Raw genomic sequence first — 26,004 nt, 5'->3', positions numbered from 1 at the left:
TGAGTATGACTCATATTCCCACAATTCCAAGCCATAAAGACTGGTCCTCTCTGTAGCATTCATGCACTGGAGGCCAGTTTATACAACCTGCTGCACTTGGAACAATAGTAGCCTTGAACTCACTGCAGCCTTTGTTTGTAGGGCTAAATTGAAGTGAAGTGCAAGGACAGTCAGTATCCCCTAGCAAGGTCAGGCAATCTTGATCCCATGTTCCTTTCTCCTAGATGAAGAGCCCTTTTAACATGCATCTTAGTTGCATGGAAGTTTTCCCATGAGCAGGGCCTAAACAAACAGGATCAAGTTTAATGACAGAATCAAGTAGACAGGGGCCACTTATCCCCAAAGAATCATCACCACTTGCAGGAAAAAAAGAACTAGAATAGTATTGAAATTGAACAGGTAAAATAGGATCATTATTGTGTCAGTTTGGTGCAGTCCAATGTCCCTCTATGTGTGTGTCTTTCTCCTTTGCTTTACAAGTTCAATAAACAAAAAGAAAGTTATGGCAGCATGCGCTTCTCCCCCCTTCAGTGTATGGCACAGGTATGTATTATGATACACCAGCTGAAGACCACTGATACCCTTAAAAAGCAATAACTCATGCATCACCTCTAAGTAATACAAGCCCTTGGATAGAGCCATACTAATGTATGAACATACTGACAGAAAGCTGATCTTCCTTTCTCTTCTACCTTGCCCTTAAAATCTTCTACAACCTTTCCCTGATGGAGAGGGGTATTTGTATTCTAAATTTTCTCACAGTTTGGTACATGCCCTTCCTGTTTCCTGGTTGTTTGTGGGATGAAGCACTCTTTTTCTCAGCTGCAAGGAATCTAATGTGAACTCAGGGCAAGCAACAAAATGGGGAAACCCTTCCCAGTATACTTTTAAAACATTCCTTAGTAGGGAGCTCTGTCCCCCATCCCCTCGTTTATTTACTAAAATGGATACGTTAACACACTCTCATTATTCCTCGTGCTTAATTATATGATCTGTATGCTTTCCATTGCACAGAGAAGGGCTCTGCAGAGCTGGAGAGCCTTTGTTCTCATGGCTGGTTCTCACTGTTCTCATGACTGGTTTGGCAACAGGTTGAATAAAACTACATTCTGAAAGATAACCATTATTGAAATCGGATATGCCACTACATTTCAGAGCCAGCTTGGCAAAGATACTTCGCTACTGGCCCTGGGCCAGTTGGGATTGTATCTATAATATAGTGGGTTCAATGCATGAAGGAGACACGGTGCAGTGATCATAGCTCTCTTTATTGATTACAGCATAGTAACCACTGGACTAGAAGACTGCCCAACTGGGCCAATAGGGCCAACTATATACAGTCCTGGGTTCCTGCGCTAGAACACCATTGGATTGTTTGAACCAGCAGGGGACTTCTGATTGGACCAGGGCAGTAGGGATTTGGATCCTACAGCCTATTGTTCTAGAGTCCCTAAGCTCAGTCCTCAAGGCTCCAATGAGCCAGGCAGGAACACTGGTAAAGGAACTTAAGCATGAGTCCACATGCACAACTGTATCTTTGGCTATCAGTCTGTGCCAGGATTTGCCAGATTCCAGAAAGCTCTCCCTTTAACTCGTTTGGATTAAATTCCTTGACCTCCTGCTGCTCCAGCATAGGATGTGTGTGTGTGTGGGGGGGGGGGGGGGGATGTAATTGAAATAAGCCCTATTGAGTAATGAATGGAAAAAGAGGCAGTTAGGATGTGAATCTGCTTGTTTTGCCAACTTGCCAATTACAAAACTGAGGATACATTATTATGGAAACAACAGGAGTTTCTGCATATGCCTGCTGCCTGACAAATACAGCATCTTGGAAAGGGTGAAAATTGACCTCAATTTGATGCTGATTTTCTTGAAGATCTTAACAAATCTGGAAAGGGTACTTGTGTGTGTGTGAGAGAGAGGCAGATTGCTTGTAATGCTAGGACAAGGATCCCTTTGCAGATCTATTTATCAGACAATTAATATATGAAAGACATTTTTAAGATCACACCCATAGCAGGTAAGCATTAGCATGACACTAGGTGATACAGTACTTTAAGGGGAGGGAGCCCATTTAACATTCACAAGCAAATATGTGTTTGTCCTGTAGAATTCACAGCCACTGAGGTAAACAATGAAATCCACTCCTTGGGGGAGGATGGTGGTGGAATCCTGTGCCCATTCAGCTTTGTTGCAAATCACTTGAGCTGTACTCCTGATGAGTGTAGCCCATCTACTATATAGCAAAAACCTTGGTAATATCTACAAGTGTTGTTGCTTTACAAGAATTGTACTGATGGGCAGGCCAAGGAATGGCTGCATTCATGTTCTGTAAATGGTATTATAGCACAAAGCGAGAAAGCATATGAAGCTGGACCCAAGAGCTAGTTTTAGGCATGTCTGCTTCCATTTCAACACCTAACTGCTGTATAGCACATGGCTTTAGTTGTTTTTGCAATAAAATAAAGCAAAGAACATGAAAATATTTGAAATGTACCAGGGTAAATAATATGTAGCACCTTGATGGCTTTTAAAAATAAAGGCTTTAATATGTAAGTATGAATATGCTCATTTTAAAAACAGAGGATACACACCAGTCATCCTCTCTTTGTTTGGGGTAAATTTGTTTAATGGTGCTGTGCACTGCTTCTCGGGGAAGGGGGGATTCCAAGTCTCTGAAGTTGTAACTCTAAAAATGTGGTTTTCCAAATTTTCTACCTTTTAGGGAATTATTTTCACATTGATCTGTTTGCTGAGGAACCCCGACCATCTGCCATGGAACCCTGGATGCTGTAAAGGATTATAGGGCATGTTCTAGGGCACTCACTAATTTCAGGCTGCCATTATTTCACATTATTCCATGTTGAGAGTGTACTCTAAAACATAACCCAACACTCTCCTGCTGCTCTAGATTGTGGGGGGGAGGAGTTAAAATTGTGGGCAAGCTGTCTTTCAGACAAGCTTCCCTTGCCATTGCTGATCTTCTCATTGAAGAACCCCTGATAGTTTCCTAAGGAACTGTAGAATTCCCTCAGAACAGTTTGAAAAATGATGACTTTGAAGGATGCTAGAAACTGAGTATATCATATCAGACAAGATCTTATATGGCACGGCAGCCTCTTGCTTCAAATATCCAAGGACTATGGATCAGAATTAATATTGGCTTTGGAGATGTCCCTGACCTGCCCACACTCCCAGCCAATTGTTAAGTGCCTCCTTTACAGTGATCTACAGCTCAGATTGAAGAGTTTATGTTGGTGGTTTGTACTGGTAGTAAATCCTATTTTTGGGACTTGTCTTTAATACGGACCCGGTAGGGTGGGGAGGGGTGTGAGCGATGCTTCAATGCAACTTGAAGGGACCACAAAAACAACAGAAAACAGTGTATGTATATATTTATCTATAAGCCTAATGTTTCTGTATTTGAATGGTTTTGGTAACTTGTCAACAAGTGATTGTTCTTATTGTGTTTACTGCTCTGAAATTCTTTGCATGATTTCTGGCATAATAAATTCTTTAAGGAAGATACCTATATACATATATCTATAATATACATACACACACACACACATATATATATATATATTGTTGGCCTGCAAAACATTTGTCAGACAGCCATGTTTTGTGCAAATTGTATATTACTGTTGTGAGCAACATTGGAATATGACCTTTAATTAGCTGTTGGCATTAAAATATGTTTTTATGGATAACAAACTTGTGACAGTGTGTTGGGGAGCACAGAATTCCATATTCAACATATATTCAGTTTCACAAAGTAAATCCCCTTTATTTTCCTCGGGGAACCAACAGTAGCTCCTGTTGTTTTACATTTGTTTTTTAGCCTTGTACCTCTTCCCAGCCCAGTTACCTGGGATAACAGGCATTGAACTCCACCAAAGCATCTACCAGTAGGTCATTGCCACCATCTCCTGCCTCTTGGTTTACTCCATGCCTGTCAGCTGATCTCCCTTGTTGCCCAGGTCTTCATTATCAGGCTGCAGGCTACCCTGATGTAACTGCTCAAAGACAATGTTTTCTAATGGAGGCCCAGGTCACAAAGGTGGGTGTTTTACCATCATCACCAGGTTAAACAGTTGGCCCTGACACCCTCTAACGTAGCCACAGTGATCTGTGCAATGGTCGCCTCCAGGCTAGATTATTGTAAATTGCTCTACATAGGGCTTCCCTTGAGGTAGAACCAGAAAATGCAACTGGTCTAGAATGCAGCTGCGAGGATATTGACAGGAACACCTCTTAGAGCACATACCCAACCAGTGCTCTATCTGCTGCACTGGCTTTGGTTTGAGGACTGGATCAAGTTCAAGGTTCTGGTGCTGACCTTCAAAGCCCTTAATGGTCATGAACCAGCATACCTTCCGGGCCGCCTGTCCTGGTACATCCCCCATAGAGGGTTATGCTCAAGTGACCAAAATCTGCTGGTTGTCCCTAGCGCAAAAAGTGCCTGGCTGTCCTTGACTAGGCTCCAGGCCTTTTTGGCCCTGGCCCCTGCCTGATGGAACGCTCTTCCAGGAAAGATCTGGTACAGTTCTGCAGGGCCTGCAAAACAGAGTTATTCTGCTGAACCTATGGTTGAGGGCATATCATTTGAAATATGCTTCTCATTTTGTTTGAGATATGCTTTTATTAAGAAATTGTATAATATAGGTTGGAGTGTACTGAACAAAAATATTTGTTGAACACATACAAATATTTGTGACAGTGGAAAATATATTATTGTATTTATTTATTTAGAGATTATTATTTTGATTTTGTAGTAGATATTTACATTTTGTAATATTTATAACACACTTATAAATACAAGTTCTGTAGAGATTATTCACATAGAGGTTTTTTGAGTGATCTGAGTTTTGCATGGCGTGGTTTATTTTTTTAATTGTACCTAGTATTATTCACTGTTATCTTGTTCATTGTTTAGCTATAACCTCAAGAGAAATATACCCTCTTCCTTTACATGCAGATTTTTGGTGTTCATAATTTTATAGTAAAATTAAACAACCTACATGCATTTCTGGCATGTGCAACTTTTGCAACAAGTTTACAAATTTACACAGTGCTACTGTGTAGGAAGGCAATCTTTAGTGTAAGTGCTGTCAAGTCACCTCTGACTTACAGTAACCTTATGAATTCATAACTTCCAAAACATTGTTAATAGCCTTGCTCAGGTCTTGCAAAGTTAAGGCCCTGACTTCCTCAATTGGGTCAATCCATCTCATGTTGGATCTTCCTTTTCCTCCTGCCTTCAATTTTTCCTAGCATTATTGTCCTTTCTAATGACTCTTTGTCTTCTCATGATGTGTAACCAAAGTATGATAGCCTCAGTTTAGTCACTTTAGCTTCTAGGGAGAGTTCAGGCTTAGCTTGATCTAGAACCACTAATAGAGGAAGCAAAAAACTATGGTGTAATCAGGATCAAGTCAATAGGTGACTTTTATTAGGGAATAACATTTTGCTTACACTGATTCTCGTTCCCTTATACAGATACGTTGTGCTTTTTCCTCCTGTTCTGCAGTCGCAATCCGACTGCATTATTTTGTCATACTAGGAATCTAGAAAATTACAATTCTTTGCTTCCATGGAGTCCCCCCTCCCAACTCTCCATATACAGCCTGCCGGCGTCACAATTTCATGGTTGTTCTTGATTACTCCCACCTCGCGGCCCACATATGTCGTTTTCAGCTCCGTCTGGGGAAATCGATTGTGAGTAGCCGTATTGGTCTGAAGCACCAAAACAAAGTTTGAGTCCAGTGGCACCTTCATGACCAACAACATTTAATTCAGGGGATAAGCTTTCGTGTGCATGCACACTTCATCAAATACTGGTTATTTAATAGACAGCCTAGCAGATAACATGCTGGCATTAAACCCTTCACTGTTCCTCCAATCCCTTCCTTTGAAACAGAGTACGTTTCTGCACTCACTGAACAATCATTCAATATTCGGAACGCCACACGAGTCACCTCAAGCGGGGAAAAAACACACAAGGGCAGCTTTCGCCCAATCAGCGACCGCCCTCTCCCTTCTCCCCGCACCAATGACGTTCCGGGAACAGCAGCTGCCTCGGAGGGTCGGCAGAACATATCCGCTGTTGTCATCCACTTCCCTTGCGCGGCACTGGGTGATGATCTCACTTACCCATGGCCTTCCAACCTGATAGGCTAGATAGACTTACGTCATCAGGAAGTCGTACGTCGAGGGCGGAGTGGAAGAAAGGGCTTTGGATTTCCGGAAGAGACTTGCACGTGTGCAAGCAGCGGTGATCGTAGGGATTCTTTTTCACGTGCCGGAGTCATGAGCTGTCCTGTTACTTGCGCGGCTTGGGTGCCAAGGGGCGTTGCCAAGGAAACGCCTGATAAGGTGAGGCAGACCCTCCCTCTTCAGGAGACACTGCCTCTCCGCGGTCAGAAGTCGCTTTCTCCGAGGGCGTCATTGATTTGGAGCGAGGGCTACCCCTCAGTTCCTTCACTTGCTCGATAATATCTAGAAAGCTTCTTGATGGGGGCAGAGTGGATGGGATTTGAACCCTGGTCTCTTAGATCGTAACCGGGCACTAAGCCAGTTTCATTATAACTGTTTGAGGTACTTCTCTTGTGTCTGCTTTGCAGGTCCAGCTTGACAGGGAAGAGTTAAAGCGTTTGATCTCTGAGGCCAAGGAAAGATTACAGTAAGTCTTGGCTGCCATGCAACATGAATGTCTGAGACTCTAATGTTCTGTGGGCCATACATAATTAATTTGCGGTAAAAATGATTATTTTTTTAAATTAGTAAGGGGTACGCTGGGTTTTGTAATATGTTGCATAAGTTAATGCATTGGATTAAATAATTAGAATCGTTGAGTTTTGTAACCTAAAATACAAAAAGCTAGCTGATTGGAATCTGCTTGTGGTTTCCTTGACTATCTATACAAATCTAACATTCAATAATATTTTGTTTTAAAAGCTGTAATATGTAACATAGTCTTGTATGTTGGTTCTACAGAGCAAAAACATGATTTATGAAGTGCTTTGAAACTTCTGTTTATGTTTTGGGTGGGGGGGAATCCCAGCACTGTATTTAAGGTTGATGTAGCTAAGGAAGGCACTGCTGATTGAACTTTGGTGCATATGAGAATTTTTCTCATGTTAGGGGCATAGAAACTACAGCTTGTGTGTGTTTTGGAAGTGATAATAATCTTTGCAGTGGAATTCTGTTGTTTCTCAATGCCAGTGTTGCAGAATTTGGGGTTGGGTCTCTGGGAAACCATGAAGCAATTAGCTTGCAGCAAAATTTCATGCATGCTTGGGAATATGTCCCACTGATTTTCTTCCTCATAAAAATGTTTTGGATTGCGGCCCTGTTGGAACAGGGGGCATATGAAAGCATCTAAATGATTCTGGTTTTGTTTGGCTTTTCCTCTGCTTTTCCTCCAAGGAGCTCAGGTTCATGATTTACATTCAGTTTAGATTAGGCTAAAAATGAGTGACTGCCCCGGAGTCACCCATTAAGTAGTTTTGTAGCTGAGTTGGGATTTGTATCTGTGTTGTCTTGGCTCCCTACAGCAACAACACTGCATTGGTGCTTCTAACCTTTGACTTCCTCTTCCATAGAGAAGCAACAGATGCTAGTGATGATGAGTACCATGAAGAGGCTGCGGGTGATGCCATGGATGTTGTGGAGGCACCTGCTCCCGAAGATGGGGAAGCTGAAAAGCTTGATGATGATGATGATGATGATGAACTAGCAGAATATGATTTGGATAAATATGACGAGGAAGATGCTGGTAACACCAGATTTGGTTCTCTGTTTCTGGCTGTCTGCCACCTGTTGTCGTGGGGGTGTCTGCCCTTTCTCTCTTCTCCTCCAAAATAATGGATTTTAGGATGAATGACTTATTTAATTATATTTGGAGAGCCAGTTTGGTGTAGTGGTTAAGTGTGCGGACTCTTATCTGGGAGAACAGGGTTTGATTCCCCACTCCTCCACTTGCACCTGCTGGAATGGCCTTGGGTCAGCCATAGCTCTGGTAGAGATTGTCCTTGAAAGGGCAGCTGCTGTGAGAGCCCTCTCCGCCCCACCCACCTCACAGGGTGTCTGTTGTGGGGGGAGAAGATATAGGAGATTGTAAGCTTCTCTGATTCAGAGAGAAGGGCGGGGTATAAATCTGCAGTCATCGTCTTCTATTTTTGCACTACCCTCCAAGGAGTTAAGGGTATTTTACATGGTTCTCTCCATTTTATCTTCACAACAATCTTGTAGGTTAGTTATAGGGAAAGTGACTGGTCCAGTGGGGTTGATGGGAGAGTTTGATTTGAACCTGCTGCTCCTTGGCCTGATGTTTTAATAACTGCACCATACTGGCTATACCTGCGTTTATATAGTTTGAGTGGAGCATTAAAAATAGCTAAGATTAGTGTTTGCATAATGGGAGGGAAAAGGATTGCTAGCTTTATGTGTAACTGGGAGGTGCATTTGAAATACCATCCATCTCTCAGCTGTTAAGATAAGATAGTGGATATTTCAGGACTAGAAAAGATACATCCAGCCTCTTTCCCTGGCTGCAAGATGGGATCTCCATACATTAGTTTCCAGCATCCAGAGAGTAAATATGAAAGTGAAAAAGTGGCTGCAAGGCAGATACCTTCAAATTTCAGTCACTCCCTGCTTGAGGGCTTTCTGGAAACATCTGGGTTAGGTAAACTATTAGTCTAGTACAGTGTCAAGTTGCACCAGACTTAGGGCAACCCCAGAACCATGGAATTTTCAAAGTAAGTTATGAGTAGAGCTGGTTTGCTATTGCCCTGTTCTCCCCAGTCTTCCTTGAGAACTAACCATCTTCCCAAGAACTAAGCATCACCAACACTGCTCAGCTTCCAACCTCTGACAAGATCAGGCTATTCGTATAGTCCTTGTGGGAAGAAAATTCTTTCCACTTTTAAATGTAGTGATTGGTAATGGCATAAGAATGGACCATAACCCCATCTACCAATTTCCCCCCAAAGCTACTTCTGTTATATCCTACCTCTGGTTTGATCTTCAGAGGAAGAAGAAAAAAATATTACAGGTGGTGGGGTGGGAACTCTCTTCACTGAGGCACCAAAATAAAAATAATTTGGCATTGACTGCATGTGTATGTGATTTTGTCTCAAACCCCATTGCATTCTTTGCTCCAACTACTTTTATACAGACAAATTCCCTTCTAAAAGTTGGGCTTTCTTTTGACCTGAGCCTAAACTGGCAAATATATAGCAACTAGTTCTTGCTATGCTCTAGCCTCTAGAACTGCCTCGTGAGTTTGAAATGTTGCTTTTTGCTGCAAGTGATTTTAAAGATCTGAAACACTCTATTTTGTGACTGAAGTCAGCACTTCTTTGTTCTGTTTCTGAGGCTCTTTCATGGCTTAGACATAACTGTTGAAGGGCTAATAAATGGTGTGTATTGACTAAGAATCTATTTGCTGTGCTAAGAAAATGGATGCTTCTAATGTTTCATAGCCACTCGGTTTTTGCTGCTGAGGTAGCATTCAGTCTTGTGAAATGGTAAACATTCTTCTGCAGGTACTGAGAATCTTGGAAAGACCTTCGCTGGTCTTGCGGTATACGGAAGCAATGAAAATGATCCTTATGTTACTATTAAAGATACGGTGAGTAATAAAGCATTGTATTGTTCTTCAAGGCTAACAGTCATGTTCAAATGAGCGTCAACAGACTAGCACGGCCACCCCTGCAGGATTGTCCTGGTTTGGACACTGTTGTCAGTTGGTGAGGTTGGTGCAATGGAGCAGAGCCTGGTATTGGCAGCTATTGGGTCCTCTCAGTTTGATCAGTCTCCTCTTGTGTGTCTGGAATCCCATATGCATGTTCAGCAGTAAGTTCCCGTGAACTTAGAGGTGCATACTTCAGAGTGGGCATAAAATAGGTTCGTTTAACTTAACTTATTTAAAGTATTTATGTCCTTCCCCCCACCCCCGGCTGCTCAGTGAAACTGAAAATGGTTGCAAAATTCCATAGTGGCTTCTTTTTAAGATAATTGTTTTCCAACTGATGGAAAATATTTGCAGAAGGAGGCTATTTATAGTTTATTAACCTTTTTGCAAAGGAATACCTGAGAGGATTAGATCTTGTAATTGCTCATTTTGTTGATTTTGGCTTTGGTTATAGATCTCCCAATATAACGAGCACATTTGATCAAGGTTTCCCCCCCCCCCCCCCTCACTACACTGTGGGAGACAGATCTTGTTTAAGGTTTCAGTATTGGACTCTAGATTCCAAGTTCCCTCTCCTAATTTTCATCTTCTGTTTGAAAACACCATAGTCTGTAGCAATGTCTAGTACTACTGAGTGTTTTAATAAAGGACATCTGAAGTTTTATTCAAAACATATTTGCCTTAATTATCTTCTGTGTTGCTTGATCAGGAAATATGAAGGTGGGGGTGTTGTTTTTTAAGGGCAGTAAATTTTCCAGTAGAAAAACTAGAAATTTGGGGGCAACTATAATTTTTTTTAGAATGGCTGAAATGCTTTTAAAGAATGAGGTTTTACTCATTCTGAATTAAGATCTACAACAAGATCTACGTAAAATCTACAACATTCAGTAAATATTACTCTGGATAGTATAGACACGTTAATTGTTTGCGCACAACTAATCCAATGGAACTGATGGGCAGTAGTTTCAGGACCAACGAAAGGAGAGTGATTAAAATGTGGAATTTCCTGGCAGTTTATGTAGTGATGGCCACAGGAATAAACAACTTTGAAAGGAGATTATATAGATCAGGGGTGGCCAAACTTATTTAATGCGAGAGCAGCACAGAATAAACACCATTTGTTTGAGAGCTGCAAATAGATGGGAGGGGGAGAGGTGGAAAGAAAGCAACTTTAAATGCATTCTCTAAGCTGCTAACTGGCTTGACTTGGAGAAGTGATTTAAAGAGACAAACACCTCTTTGGTGGTAGAGGCCTCGAGAGCTACACAATGTGTGTGAAAGAGCCACATGTAGCTCCCAAGCCACAGTTTGGCCACCCTTTATATAGATTACTGGAGGATAGGTCTGTTGGCTACTAGCCATGGTGACTTGAGTGGAACCTCCACATTCAGAGGCACTAAGCCTCTGAATCTCAGATCCAGGAGGCAACAGTAGATAAGGCCCTCAGCCTCTATGCCCTGTTGTTGGCTGTTCAGAGGAACTAGCTGGCCACTGTGTGAGACAGGATGCTAGACTATATGGACTACTGGTCTGATCCAACAGGGCTCTTGTTATGTTCTTAATCTGGTCTTCAATTAATCTGCTATCTGCTACATAGTATAAAATACACTATTGAAGAGTTGACAACATGAATGCTAGTCCACAAATACACTTATGTGTATTACACTACCTCAGGTGGCAAAAACTAATACACATCTGCTTAGGTAGCTTTGGGTATAGATTGTGACTCATACTCTCTTACAATTTTGCTTTTAGAAAATGAAGGCCTTTGTAAATTTCATAAATATCCCAAATACTGCACTTAAATTGCACCATTTATAATGTATTAATGTTGTTAAAACCACAAAATAAGTTTAGGTTTGATATGTCAGTTTTGCATGCATTTGAATTTTTCCCACAGTTTCAGAATGTCTGGATATCTTGCATCTTTCAGCTGATCTTCTTTTCCTTGTTAGGAGCAATATGAGCAAGAAGACTTTGTGATTAAACCCAGTGACAATCTGGTTGTTTGTGGCAGAGTTGACAAGGACCATTGTAGCCTGGAAGTTCATGGTGGGTAAACCTTTCTTGTTTTAAGAGAATTCCTAGGATAGCCAATAAGAGACCCTGTCGTTTTATAAACCGAGTCTCTTTGTTAGTTTCAATTTGAATTGAGATTACATCCTCCATCATATTTGAACATGCTGGCTATAAAGTGTGACTGTGCAATAGAAACAGCCTTGCTCTGTCCCTTTTATTCTTATCTGCTTCGGATTTATTTTTATTTTTCAGAAGTGTTGTTTTCAAGACTCTGTAGGATACTGTCTTTGCTCTTACTTAGCATCTTTTGCATTATGCTTTTTTCTTATCATGGGGACAGCAGTGACTCTTCTACTAAGGTTCCACTTAGGGAAGAACTGCAGACTTCACATTTTTTAAGTGGAGGAGTGATAAGAATAGTGGAAAGTGGGGAGGTAAGGAATTTAAAAGATTGCTAAACTTTTCAGTTATGAGGGCCTTCGGTAACAAAATCATGATGTAATCCGTAGTCCTTAATGGGAGTGCTCCTGTTCAGGACTTCAGCCTGCCTGGAAGAGGAGCACTGTAGCAGTGGCAAGGGCTCCTGGTTGGAGCTAATGGTGGTGAAGTAGCGGGGATTATCAAGTCTTGGCAATGGGAAACCAAATATTGCAGCTCTCTGATTTCTTTCTCAAGTGTCCTATGCAGTGCAGAAGAGCACAGATTCCAGATTCACAACACTGAAGCCTGCTTTGGCAGTGAGAGCTTCGTCCCCCCCTCCATCTGCAGGGCTACAGAGAGTCATAGTGGCAGAAAAAAAGCTTGCCTGTCTTTCCCCACCCCTCTTTCAAAAAAGCCTCTTGTATGATGCAGGTAGCTTTCATTGTGTGTGTGCATTTTACTTCCCTCTTCCTGTGCTGTGTGGGAAAGATCCATGTGACATTGGGATTGTGTAGAGTGTTCTTTCAAGTGTATTCCCTGGCCTTAATTTTCTTCTTCCAGGATCCTATAAAGCAGGGGTGGCCAATGGTAGCTCTCCAGATGTTTTTTTGCCTACAACTCCCATCAGCCCCAGCCAGCATGGGTTGTAGGCAAAAAAACATCTGGAGAGCTACTGTTGGCTACCCCTGCTATAAAGCATTAAGTGGTCGTTCTCCTTTGTAGGGTAAAGAGTCTTGAGGAAAAAGAAATTAATTTAGGGAGAAGCTATTCCCGTGATGCTTATTTCCCCCCAAGTACTGTAACAGCCCGGTTGTTTAAAAGGTTGATGTAGATGCTTCTGAACTGTGTACTGATTAAGGAGTCAGTCCTTCCTTTGCTGACATCCTCAAGTATCTGCATGTGGGAGAAGATTCTTCCACTCTTTTCCTGAGCCAGAAGAAGCACAGGGGAATCTCTTGGACCTTATGCTGAGTCACAGAGAATCTGGCACGGCAGTGGCGGGGGGTGGGGAGACACCACCCTACATTATTAGCTTCGCTGGAGGGAGTCCTTGTTCCTCTCCCAACTTGGAGGAAATGTTGGAGACCTGAATTGCAGAGTCCACCCCCACCCTGGAACCTGAAAGGAAGCAGACTACAAGCTGCCTGATTCGGTTTAATGTCCGCTAGGTGGATCTGTCTCCTGTCCTTGTTCTTCCTGAATCCTTCTAGCTTAAATTTGGGAGGCTTGCTAGTTTTGGGGGGAAGTTAGTGGAGAAACTACATTCTCCTGCATACCTGGTCTCCTCCACCCCTGGCATGCAGAAGTGTCCCTCTTGTTTGCAGATGGCCCTGTCTTGTTTGTTCCAGTGCTTGTACAGCGCAGCCCACTATATTAAGGGAAGTATTTGCAATGGCTTGTGGGAGTTTCAGTACCAGTACCTTTTAGCAGCATGATTAGATGAAGTAAGGCAAATTGTCCATTTTTTTTCTGTGCAAAGCAGGGGTGGTCTTCCTACCCAGGACTGAAAAATGGGGCTGGTGTTATTAAGAGCCCCTCCCCCAGTATTTGGCTGCCAGATTTCATTTCACTTGGGGAATGACAAGTTGGGCTGACCTGAAGTAAATATTCTGTGGTGCTGAACTTGGATCTCCAAGAGCCTTTAGACTCTTCACATTTGGTGCCATACAGTCCTGGCAATGCTGTTAGCATTGGGGCAACTGTGTGCTTGAATCATGTGTTTGCAGTAAGGATTTGCTTTGTTGACTGATTCATGTTACTTACTTGAGGAATTTTTTCTTCATTCTTTCAGTTTATAATCATGAGGAGGACTCCTTTTATGTTCACCATGATCTCATCTTATCAGCATATCCTTTAAGTACAGAGTGGCTGAATTTTGATCCTAACCCTGATGATTCTACAGGTGAATTAATCTCTGATTGTTGTTCGGGAAATCTCAGACTGGCATTTTTGAACTATCTGTTTTGTTGACTGGTTTGTCAACTTGTTAAAAGAGATTTTGTTTTGAAGAAGTTTTTTTTCTTTCCTCACCAGTGCTGTGAAGGAACAACAAAGGATCGCATGGACCAGTTGTTTCAAATTAATATTGTTGTTAGACACTAATAATGGTAAAAATTCAATTTTTCCCCTAGGACTTTTAATTTTTCTTGTAGAAAACTGGGAAATTTGGGGAAGCACGGGAGCAAAATATTTGTGTGAAATAAACCTTAATATGCCAACATAAAAATGCAAAGGTTTATAAACAATATGAATGTGTTCATATCCCATTCATATAACATTACTTCTGTGTTCTTATCCCACATTCTGACACTTATTTGCATTTAAGGTTTATATTAAGGTTTATAAACAATATGATTTTGCTTCTAGTAGATGTCTTTCTTAGTGAAAGTTTTTATTTTAAACAAAGACTTACTTCAGCCATTATATGAAAACATGGGTTAATTAAACTATGGTTAGTGTGACTGCTAGGCTGCTTCAGTAAATGCTGTTAGAGAGGTTTAGGGTTAGGACATAATTTGAGTCTCTGGCCATTATTTTTGACAATTCTTGGAGAACAGGTGAAGTGCCGGTAAATTGGAGGTGGGTAAATGTTGTCCCCATCTTCAAGAAGGGGAAAAAAGGAAGATCTGGGTTACTACCAACCTGTCAGCTTTGATATCTATACCTGGAAAAGTTTTAGAACAAATCATCAAACAGTCAATCCTGGAATATGTAGAAAGGATGGCTACTAAGAGCCAGCATAGGTTTCTCAAGAACAAGTTATGTCAGACTAGCCTTATCTCTCTTTTTTTTTTAAGTTACTACCTTGCTGAGAATTAGGCAGATCATGGGAGGGAGGGCAGGAAGAGTTACATCGGTGTTAGTTCTCATGGTTTTTTCTTACATACCCAGGAAAATGCTGATCGCCACTTTGGGGTTGATCAGCAGTTTTTCTCCAGACCAGTTTGGCAAGGGATCCTGGAGGTTTTTGCCATCTTCTGGGCACTGAGCAGGGGTCACTGGGGATGTGTGTTTGGGAGGAAGGTTTTTGTGAAGTTCCTGCACTGTGCAGGGGGTTGGACTAGATTACCCTGGAGGTCCCTTTCAACTCTATGGTTCTAGGGTACATCAAATCTGGATCTGAAGCTGGTTTATTAACCTCAGTTGCTCTTAACTATGGTTTCTTGTGTGTGTTGTCTGAATGCTGACATCCTGGTTTAAACTGGGTTATGGTTGCCAGGTCTGCGCTGGCTACTGGCCGGTGATGGGGGGGGGGGCGTAGGGTTTCCAGACCCAGGTTGGTGTTGGGGAGCCTGGGGAGGACAGGTACTTCAGTGGGAGTACAACAACAGCAACAAAATTTTATTTGTATCCCACCCTCCCCGCCGGAGCAGGCTCAGGGCGGCTAACAACATAATTCAGGTTTAATTATACAAATAGATAAAATTACGTTTAAACATCATGAACATTTTAATTAAAAATCTGCTTAAGTTTAGTTACTGAATTCTACTGAAGATCTAATGTTTATAGCACCATATTGTTAATGTTAATTTTAATAATCTGTAATTTGTTTTAACCATGATTTTATCAGTATAACTTGATGTATAATGTATTTTATGTTGTGAGCCGCCCTGAGCCTGCCTCGGCGGGGAGGGCGGGATAGAAATAAAAAGTTGTTATTATTATTATTATAAAAATTAAATTAAATTAGTAAAAGTGCTAATGCTATGTTTGCTTTTTATGATGGCGGTTTCCTTAGCAATTTCCATTTCCCCAGCTCTCTGGGGTTCATATGGGGAGAGACGGTCCCTAAGGTAGACAGGTCCTCGACCATATAGGGCTTTAAAGGTAATGACCAGCACTTTGAAACGAACCCGGTATATAACTGGCAGCCAGTGCAGTTCGCGCAGCCCAGGCTGTATGTGCTCCCATTTAGGAAGTCCCAGCAACAGTCTGGCCGCTGCATTCTGCACCAGCTGCAGCTTCCGGGTTCGGTACAGAGGCAGCCCCATGTAGAGGGCATTACAGTAATCCAGTCTCGAGGTGACCGTTGCATGAAGCACCATTGCCAGATCTTGGCGCTCTAGGAAGGGAGCCAACTGCTTTGCCCGCCTTAGATGGAAAAAGGCTGACTTGGCAGTGGCTGCAATCTGGGCCTCCATTGATAGTGCAGGCTCCAGTAAAACTCCCAGGCTCCTAACCCAGTGTCGAAGACAGGGAGAGGTATTTCCCCTCCCCGAGCGCCCCGACCTAGACAAAGGACTTCTGTCTTCGCTGGATTCAGTTTCAGCCCGCTCCGCCTCAACCAGGTTGCCAAATCCTGCAGGGCCCGGTCTAAATTCTCTGGGACGCAGTCAGGCCGGCCGTCCATTAGCAGATAGAGTTGGGTGTCATCTGCATATTGATGGCACCCAAGTCCATGTCTCCTGGCAATCTGGGCAAGGGGGCGCATGTAGATATTAAATAACATTGGTGAGTGAACTGCCCCCTGAGGCACTCCACAGTCCAGTGTGCGCCTCTGGGACTGCTCGCCCCCAATTGCCACCCTTTGTCCCCGATCCTCGAGGAAGGAGGAGAGCCATTGTAAGGCAGACCCCCCTCACCCCTACATCGGCGAGGCGGCGGGTCAGTAGCCGATGGTCAACCGTGTCGAACGCGGCTGACAGGTCCAGCAACATCAGCACTGCCACACCGCCCCGATCCAGATGTGGATCCTGGATCCACAGGATCCACTCTCTAAAGCATCCACTTGCTCCAGAAGAGCTGATCTCTGTAGTCTGGAGATGAGCTGAAATTCTGTGAGATTCCCAAGTCTCACCTGGAGATTGCCATCCCTAACCTGGGCTTGACCTCTGGTAACACTCCCCCAGGCTTCAAAGAGAAAGCAATGAAACTGGTGTTTCTTGAGGCAAGCCAGGATTTGGGTTTCACAGCACTGAACATAGTTACTGTAGATAAAAGGATTTGGGGCTTATGTCTGAACCCAGCCAGTTCATCAGATGATTGCATGTAAATATGCTATCTGCTAAGGGAACTTACAGCCGGAACCAGATTGTTAACAACTTGAATGTCCTTGTGAATCCAATATCATTACTCTTGCATGTTCCTCTGCAGGAAGCTATATAGCTGTGGGTACAATGAGCCCTGTTATTGAAGTTTGGGACCTTGACATAGTAGACTGTTTAGAACCAGTCTTTTCCCTGGGAAGCAAGAAAGCAAAAAAGAAGAAAAAGAAAGGCAAGAAGGTAATGAGATTTTGCAATACTTTAAAGTGATGATTACATGTGGGTAAAGATTAAGGGGAGTTGCAGCTGGTTTTTCGTTTCACTTGCAAGCATCAGGATAAGTGGGATTTCCAAACCCACTGGAAAGTCATCTGTGTCTTGGAATTAACAGGGAAGATGGATTGGCCAGGTTTGGAAAGCATCTTTGGGAGAAAAACAAAGTGCTTCATCCTTTGGGAACTTCTGCATGCAACCAGTCCAATTGGGGTTTTTTGCTGAAAAGGCTGGAAGTGCGCTTGTTAGTGAAAGACTGGGCACAATCATCCGCATACTAACTGGGTTCAAGGGGAGGAAACCAGCAGCACTTTTGGGGAGCTTCAGCCAGTCCCAGTATATTGTATAAAGGTGGTTAAGCTTCAGTTTCAGAAGCTACAGAGGAGTTGGGAGAGAGAAGTCTGCAGAGGCAGATCAAAGAGAAATTATGCAGTTATCTTTCTGAAGCGAGGCAAAAAATTGCTACTAAAGTTTCTGGAGATGATGGGAGAACTTTCTGTAAGCAGCCTCACCTAGCAATAGAATTCCTGGAAATATGTACCGCTGCTCCTTGATCATAATCTGTGTAATACCTTTATTAGTGCCAACCTAAGAGCCCCGTGGCGCAGAGTGTTAAAGCTGCAGTACTGCAGAATTAAGCTCTGCTCATGACCTGAGTTCGATCCCTGGTGGAAGCTGGGTTTTCAAATAGCTGGCTCGAGGTTGACTCAGCCTTCCATCCTTCCGAGGTCGGTAAAATGAGTACCCAGCTTGCTGGGGGGAAAGCGTAGATGACTGGGGAAGGCAATGGCAAACCACCCCATAAAAAGTCTGCCATGAAAACGTTGTGAAAACATCACCCCAGAGTCGGAAACGACTGCTGCTTGCACAGGGGACCTTTCCTTTTAAGACCCCCATGGCGCAGAGTGGTAAAGCTGCACCACTGCAGTCGGAGCCGTCTGCTCACGACCCAGCGGAAGCTGGTTCAGGTAGCCGGCTCCAGGTTGACTCAGCCTTCCATCCTTCCGAGGTCGGTAAAATGAGTACCCAGCTTGCTGGGGGGAAAGTGTAGATGACTGGGGAAGGCAATGGCAAACCACCCATAAAAAGTCTGCTGTGAAAACGTGAAAGCAACATCACCCCAGAGTCGGAAACGACTGGTGCTTGCACAGGGGACTACCTTTACCTTTAAGGACATCCTGGGTACAAGCTTTTGAGTTCCCTAGAACTCCTCATCAAGCCAGATGTTACAAACAGGAACAAAGCAGATTCTAAGCATATTTTAAGGTCACAATGTTAAAATGACCTCATGTCTGTGTATGGTGGATTTGCTGACAGGAGAAAAAGAATTAGATTACAGGATTAGGTTAAAAAGTGGGTCAAAAAGGCTAGTCCATCTTTGGGTTTGTCCTAATGAAGGTATTAAATAGACGGTGTCTTGGCTTTTTGGATTTTGGCCCAGGGCAGCAGCAAAACACCTTGTCTGTTCCTTAAAGGAGCATCCAAACTAAGCAGCTAATCAAGTATATTTTTATAATACCTGTGGGAGCTATAAATAACTTTTAATCTTTTTTTTGTTTTCAGAGTTTATCTAAAGAAGATAATCATGTAGGACATACTGATGCAGTTCTTGATCTTTCATGGAATAAACAACTCCGGTAAAAGAAATTTTGAATGGGGCAGTGGTATTGTTTCAGAGAAAGTGGCAGCACTGTACTTAAAGTAGCTATCCACTAAATTTACACTATGTCTTTTACAAAGACTCATGGCAGTTTAAAAACTACTGGTATAAAGGGATACTTTGAAATATTTTTTAAAAATATGGTGAGGGTACAGAAAAGGGAAAAATTAGGTTATACAGCATAATTGCATTTCTCAAAGAGTCATGTAATACATTATGTAAGAGACAGAGTAATTTCCCTTTCATCCTATTATTTATGATTTTAAGGTATTTATAAAATACAATAATTCTTATTTCTTTTAGGGTACAATTGTATCCATCATTTAAATTTTAAGTTTCAAACTTCATAGCTAATCTATTTTGACTACACTGGTTTCATCATTACTATGTATATATTTTTTTGCAATTCTGTTTTATTTTCATTTTCTGTGTTCATATTCAACATAATATACTTTCGCTACTTCTGCATATTCATTAGAACCTTCAATAGAAAAATAGTATATCACGGTGTAAAAGAAAATCTATCATATATCTCATATGGAGAACACATTTATATTTGGGATATTACATTTAGGTTAGATTTTAATTCTATTTCATAACCATACATTTGTACATGATATTTTCTCACTTTAAATTTGTCTCCTAGCATAATACAAACTCCCATCTTTCCTAAAATTTTGTAATAGACCTGTTTCTCAAATAGGTTGTTAATTTTGCCATTACTGCATATTCAGCAAGTTTATTTTCCCATTCTTCTAAACATGAACAGACATCTATTTTCCACTTAGCTGCATAAATAGTTCTAGCTGCTGTCACCATGTATTCTAAAAGATCTTCTAAAATTGTTGGTAATTTGTTAGGCAGGACACCTAATAACATGCTCTTGGCTTCCATTGGGAATTTAAACTTTAATACATTCTGCATTTTTGGTATACTTCTTTCCAATATCTTTTCGCTTTTTTACAAGTCCACAACATATGAAAGAAGGTTCCATCTATGTCTTGACATTCCCAGCATTTTTCTTGGTAGTTGCTATGTGCTTTCTCAATGACCTTTGGAGTTATATACCATTTGAAAAACATTTTGCACCAGTTTTCTCTTAGTGTCTGGCTCACTGTAAATTTGGCATCTTTTCCCCATAATCGTTCCCATTGTTGCATAGATATTTGTTCTTTAAGGTTTTTCATCCACTTAGTCATACGTTTTTTCACTTCATCTTCTGTTTCTAGTTGGAGTAAAATCTTATATATCCATCTTAGTAAATGCTCTTTTTGTTTTATAATCAGTTGCTCAAATTCAGTTACTTAGAACTCCACCTTCAATACTCATGATCTCCTTTATCCTGAGTCTAATTGATAATATCAGTCTTTGAATGTTCACACGTACATTTTTTATATCTTGCCAAGAGTTGATTTTCCCCTCAGTGTTTATTGTCATGCCATAAGTTGAAAAAATCATTTTTATTTCTTGTATTCTTATCATAATGAGCTGCTATTGGGGACATAAGCATAGAGTTTGAGAGGCTCAATAAATTCCAGCATGTAAACTATATTCTCAAAAGTTCATCTCTGATTATGTAACATCTTTCTTGTGTTATGATCTTTTAAGTCAGTTCTTAATCCATAAGTAATTGTGTAGGCCTTCATCAAGCTCTGCTGCTTCTAATTTTATTATTCCTTGTCTTGGGTTTTTAATCCAGTCCAAAATCGAGACCAGACTTGCTGCTTGGTAATATATATTAGGACTGCTAAATCTCCTCCCCTTTGCTCCTTATAATATTTTGAAGCTTATTCTTGGTTTTTTTGTCATTCCGCATAAATTAATTTATCTATCTTTGCCACTCTCAGTATTCCTTCCTTATTATATGGGTGACATTTGAAACAAAAAGTTTAATTTTGGCAGCACGTTCATTTTAATTGTTGAGATTCTTCCCGGTCATAAGTTTTTTAGGATTTTTTAATCTTAATAAATCTGCTTGAATTGATTCCCAGATTTTCTGATAGTTATTTTTAAAAAGATTAGTTTTGCCCAGTCACATTTATTCCCTAATATTTAATCGGGGATACTTTGAAACTTTTGAAGTTGCCTTTTATGTTTCTTCTTAGAGATAACAAAATTGTTGCTGATTGATTTTTAAAAAATGCATCTTGCCTCAGAATGGCTGTTTTGTTTAATATGGAATCCTTGTGGCCATCTGAGACCCTGGTCAAAAGTCAGAGTGCCACTGAAGCTCCAAGAAGAGGCCTGAGCTAGACTGGTTTCTTCTTGCTTCCATGTACAGGTCCCTGGCAATTCAGCAAATCTGCAGCTGTAGGTACACTTGTGAACTCCTGTATAAATTTCACAAATGCAATACATTTGATTTGTTGCCCCATGAGTAGTGCGTTTTTTCCTTTGTTGTTTATCTGGGTGGTGATAACCTTTTGAAAACTTCATGTGTAGGTTAACTGAAACTCTAGAGATGAATATGCTATCTTAATTCTGGTTTACAGGAATCCTGGCTGACCATTTTAAGCTATGCATGATGGCTGCTGCTATTTCACAAAGTGGTTTAGAAATGCACTGTTGCCTTTTTAAGGTATCATACATTTGTGTCATCTAAACTCTGTACCTGCCTCTGAAGCATCAGGCAGAATTTACCTATAACAAATGAGCTGAATAGGGTACCCTGAAGACCTCTTATTTTCATCAGATGAACCAATGCACTTGTTTCTTTCAGATCCGTGTTAGCAAGTGCATCAGCTGATCACTCTGTAATTCTTTGGGACATGTCCACAGGCACCCCGGCTGCAGAACTTTCTTTTCACACAGACAAGGTATCATGATGATTCCAGAAGGGGTAGTTGGGTTGGTGGGTTGTAACAAAAAACAACCAGAACTCCTATGGTACCTGAAAAGATTGTCCCATAGATTGTGGCATAAGCCAGAGAGCATTCTGTCCCTTGCTGATAGAACTTCTGCTATAAAAGTGTTAAACAAAACAAAAACCCACACTGCTCATATAGCTGCTGGATTAATAGAGAATTTGTGTGGCTGTTTTATACATTACTAGGTTGTCATCTCCCACACACACACGCTTTAGGATGTTTTTGCTTTTAACAGCTGTCTAATGAGTAGAATTCAGAAGGTGACTCATTGCCTTGTACAGAAATACAGTGATCAGCTAAGCTTTACCTGCCGGATGTATTCTAACCTTGCAGCTGTTGAGAAAGCCTGCTTTTTAAAAAAGCTAGCAATTTGTAGCCTTAGGCATGACAGCCAGATGCTCATAAAACAGCATCTGGTCCTGCAAGGGAGGGATACAGAGAGAAGTGCCGATTATAGTTCATTGCAGCCTTATCAGCTGTGAAGTGTGCTTCTAGCACATGAAAGCTTACATTCTGAATTAAAAAATTTTGGTCTTAAAGGTGCAGCTTAACTCCTGCTTTGTTCTACTGCTTCAGACCAGCATGGCTGCCCACCTGGATTTATCAGCTGGTGATTCAACTGGTATTTCTTCCCCCAGAAGCAGTGGCGTAGCGGTTAGACCACTGGACTAGGATCGAGGAGACACAAGTTCAAATCCCCACTCTGCCATGGAAGTTTGTTGGTTGACCTTGGTCTAAACCACACTCTCCTTCATTTTATCCTCACAACAGCCCTGTGAGGTAGTTTAGGCTGTAAGAATAATGTAAGCTGTCTTGAGTCCAATAATACTCTGTATCATGGAGTCAGGGGGCTGGATGGAGCCCCAGGACGCAGAGCCCTTCTCCCCAGTATGCTAGAGCTAAACAAGGAAATGGTATGAAGCATTGTGTACTGAAGCAGTTTGGGGGCATGTTGAGCTTAATCTCTCAGGGTACTTAGCAGCCTGTTTTTGTTTTTTTGTTTTTAATTAAATTAACAGGAAGGAAGGAGCATTGCTGAGATGGATAGGTTTTATAAGGCACATTAGATTGCCTGTTGCAAACAGGTCTCAACAGATTTGAAAATGTTAAATCTGTTGACTAAATTGACATAAAGCATATACTGGTGGAAATTGGTGAAAACCAGCTTTGAAGATTTACAAATTCAAGTGGTGATCTGTTTTCCAGGCAATTCAACAGGGAGGTCCTGTGGAGTGTGATCTACTCTTATGGGGAGAGGTGTTGTGCCCTCAGTGGGGGGGAGGGCTGCTGGGAGGGGTGGCTTTTCTCCCCCCGAAATGACAGCATGACATGACAAGTTGCCCTGCCTGAAATTCTGTCTATAGGGCTGTTAGAAGGGTAGGAACCCTGTCCTTTTTTTGAAGTGACTCAAAGCGCCAGAAAGGTTTTTGTATCACCAAAACAATTTTTGCCATTAAAAACTGGGGGTTTTTTGTTTTGAACAATTGATGTGAAATACTGGGACAAAATACCTCTACAAATGTGTGCAAACATCAGTTTCAACTCTAGGTACCTTTTTGAGAATGAGCCAAGCAGCAGCAGCCCACTGACTAAGGTCCCATTAGCTTTGGATAGTCAGTTAGACCCTCCATTCCTGGGGTGTTTGGACTGGAAGGGCAGGAGTGCTTTGAAATTGCCTTATAATATCTAAATTCACGAACACAAGAATACCAGTTTCTTTCATCATCAGCTTTTAAATTCAATGCATATTTTGCTTTTTGTTTGTTTGCTTGAGGCCATCAGGTTTCCAGAAAGCTGTATTTGTGGAAATGTTCCACATATTGGGAATTGTAGAAACAGATCATTGTTATTGTGAACCTAGATTTGCAACATATTTACACTCAAATTCAGTTTTTTTTGTAGGTGCAAACGCTGCAGTTTCATCCCTTTGAAACACAGACACTGGTTTCTGGTTCCTATGACAAGTGAGGAAGTTTCTTTTCCCCATCACTTTACATATAAAAGAATTGCAGTGTGACTGTAAGAATACAGAAATCCTAAGTGGTAGATAATTTTTTCCTGCTTTAGTCTAGGTACTCTTTCACAAGGTTAATACTGTGGTGTCTAAACATTGACTAATTCCTCTCAAATGTAATTTTGAGATGTATTCTTCGGTATACTATTGCTGTAGTAGTTGTCTGTCTGATTTCCTTGCCTTTGCATCCCTGTGAGCTGTTACTAATTACTCGCTGGTACTTAAAGTCTCTCTTCTAAAAAGATGAAAGTTTTTAAAGATCTAGATGTTCTGTATTTGATGACTAAATGAATTTTAGTTCATTGCATTATAGAAGCTTATATTAACCTTGAGTAAAATTATTATTTCAGATCAGCCATTTTATATGACTGCAGAAGTCCACAGGATAGCCGTAGAATCTGGCGGTTTAGTGGAGAAGTTGCAAGAGTGACTTGGAATCATTTTTCACCTTACCACTTTCTAGTAAGTTCTTGGCTTTTTGATTCTCTTAGTCTTGTGTTCTCCTGCCTGGGTTGTCTCTTCCATATATTGCCTGTAATGAATCAGAATTCCTTATTTTGGGGACACACTGGGGTAACACCTGTAGTTTTTCTCTAAAAGATTTAATGGGTTCTGTAAGCAGAAACATTTGTATTTGCTACCTTGGCATAGTTGTTGTATTTCCTGTAGTACAAACAATTACAGTGTGAATTAGTCATGCAAATCACAGTTGGGGGGGAAGGAACTGCCTTTCCCTTGATGTTCCTGTTTTGCATTTCCCTCTTGACCCTGTAGCAGCGGCCCCGTGGCAGGGAGTGGTAAAACAGCAGTACTGTGATCTGAACTCTGCTCACGACCTGAGTTCGATTCCGGCAGAAGCTGGATTAAGGTAGCTGGCCCAAGGTTGACTCAGCCTTCCATCCTTCCGAGGTCGGTAAAATGAGTACCCAGCTTGCTGGGGGGGAAGTGTAAAAGACTGGGGAAGGCAGTGGCAAACCACCCCGTAAAAAGTCTGCCGTGAAAACATGAAAGCAACGTCACCCGAGTTGGAAACGACTGGTGCTTGCACAGGGGACCTTTCCTTTTTCCTTGACCCTGTGATGGGTGCCTGAGGCCAGAGGAGGCAGGGACATAGACTTTACCCCAAATAGGTCCTCAGCTTGGCTGTGTTTCCCACCACAGGAAGGTAGATTACTAGGATGTTAAAAGTGGATTCAGCCTTGCCTGGTGCTTGTCAACCCTTGAAATGTTTCCTCTAGGCCAGCACAGAAGATGGATTTGTGTACTCCATAGATGCCCGTTCAGACAAACCCGTTTTCACACTGAAGGCTCATGATGAGGAAATATCTGGTAAGCTTCATGTCCTTTCTTAGAAAAACCAGATCTTCTTCTGTACAGTCTCTCATAAAACTAGGGAATGCCAGCCTTTCATTCGTATTCCCTCCAGCATGCATGCCCAAAGGCAAATGTTAATTTGCTCCTCTTCTGTGTGGGGAGAATTTGTCTGGCTCATAATCCCAGCCGTGCAGTCATGTTAGTCTGTTGAAGCAAAATTGCTTAAAAGACACTTAATTATTAGTAGAGGTTGACTAGTGGTGGTGAGTAACTCTGGAGCTGGCCTCTCCTTGTTGTACTAAAGTTCAAATGTAAATTACTTAGAAATTTTCTTTAGTGATAATGTTACTCACTAGACATCTGTTTATATTTTGCAGGACTACAGTTAAGCAGCCAAATCAAAGGATGTCTTGTGACTTCATCTTCTGACAAATACGTTAAAATTTGGGACGTATTAGGAGACAAACCTAGTTTGGTTCATTCCAGGGACATGAAAATGGTACTTTGTAACTCTTTAAAAACAAACCTAATCAATGCACCATAAAATATCCCACAGTTTAGTTTGTAATTTTACTTTCTCATAACTTTAAGGAAGTGAGTGTTGAGGTGAGCATATGGGTCAGTAGCAAAAACTATGGACAATGTGAAGACTGAAATTTCAAAGGTACACATCCACACAAAAATATCAGAACTCCAAAAGCTAATATTATTTACAAAAATGGTACCAACTACTGATATACTTTTGGATGGAC

At 41.5% G+C, this 26,004-nt stretch overlaps 1 protein-coding gene across 2 annotated transcripts in view; it reads left to right on the top strand.

The window, feature by feature from the left end:
* PWP1 (PWP1 homolog, endonuclein) overlaps nt 1–26,004 on the top strand; it is a 477,381-nt gene that overhangs the window by 449,980 nt on the left and 1,397 nt on the right. The window contains exons 2-14 of one of the 2 annotated variants that reach the window (XM_060245559.1): nt 6,292–6,375; nt 6,624–6,682; nt 7,605–7,777; nt 9,552–9,637; nt 11,656–11,752; nt 13,932–14,042; nt 17,234–17,364; nt 18,961–19,034; nt 21,777–21,873; nt 23,827–23,888; nt 24,289–24,400; nt 25,177–25,267; nt 25,630–25,751. In XM_060245559.1, coding sequence (XP_060101542.1) covers nt 6,310–6,375; nt 6,624–6,682; nt 7,605–7,777; nt 9,552–9,637; nt 11,656–11,752; nt 13,932–14,042; nt 17,234–17,364; nt 18,961–19,034; nt 21,777–21,873; nt 23,827–23,888; nt 24,289–24,400; nt 25,177–25,267; nt 25,630–25,751 — 1,281 coding nt within the window. In that variant the 5' untranslated portion in view covers nt 6,292–6,309. Of the gene's footprint in view, nt 1–6,129; nt 6,376–6,623; nt 6,683–7,604; nt 7,778–9,551; nt 9,638–11,655; nt 11,753–13,931; nt 14,043–17,233; nt 17,365–18,960; nt 19,035–21,776; nt 21,874–23,826; nt 23,889–24,288; nt 24,401–25,176; nt 25,268–25,629; nt 25,752–26,004 lie in introns of those variants that run through there. The other variant, XM_060245558.1, reaches the window with a different exon arrangement.

Source organism: Heteronotia binoei, chromosome 8 (assembly GCF_032191835.1).
Source record: "Heteronotia binoei isolate CCM8104 ecotype False Entrance Well chromosome 8, APGP_CSIRO_Hbin_v1, whole genome shotgun sequence".
NCBI classification, from domain to species: Eukaryota; Metazoa; Chordata; class Lepidosauria; order Squamata; family Gekkonidae; genus Heteronotia; species Heteronotia binoei.
This window is presented reverse-complemented; position numbering and strand designations above follow the sequence as displayed.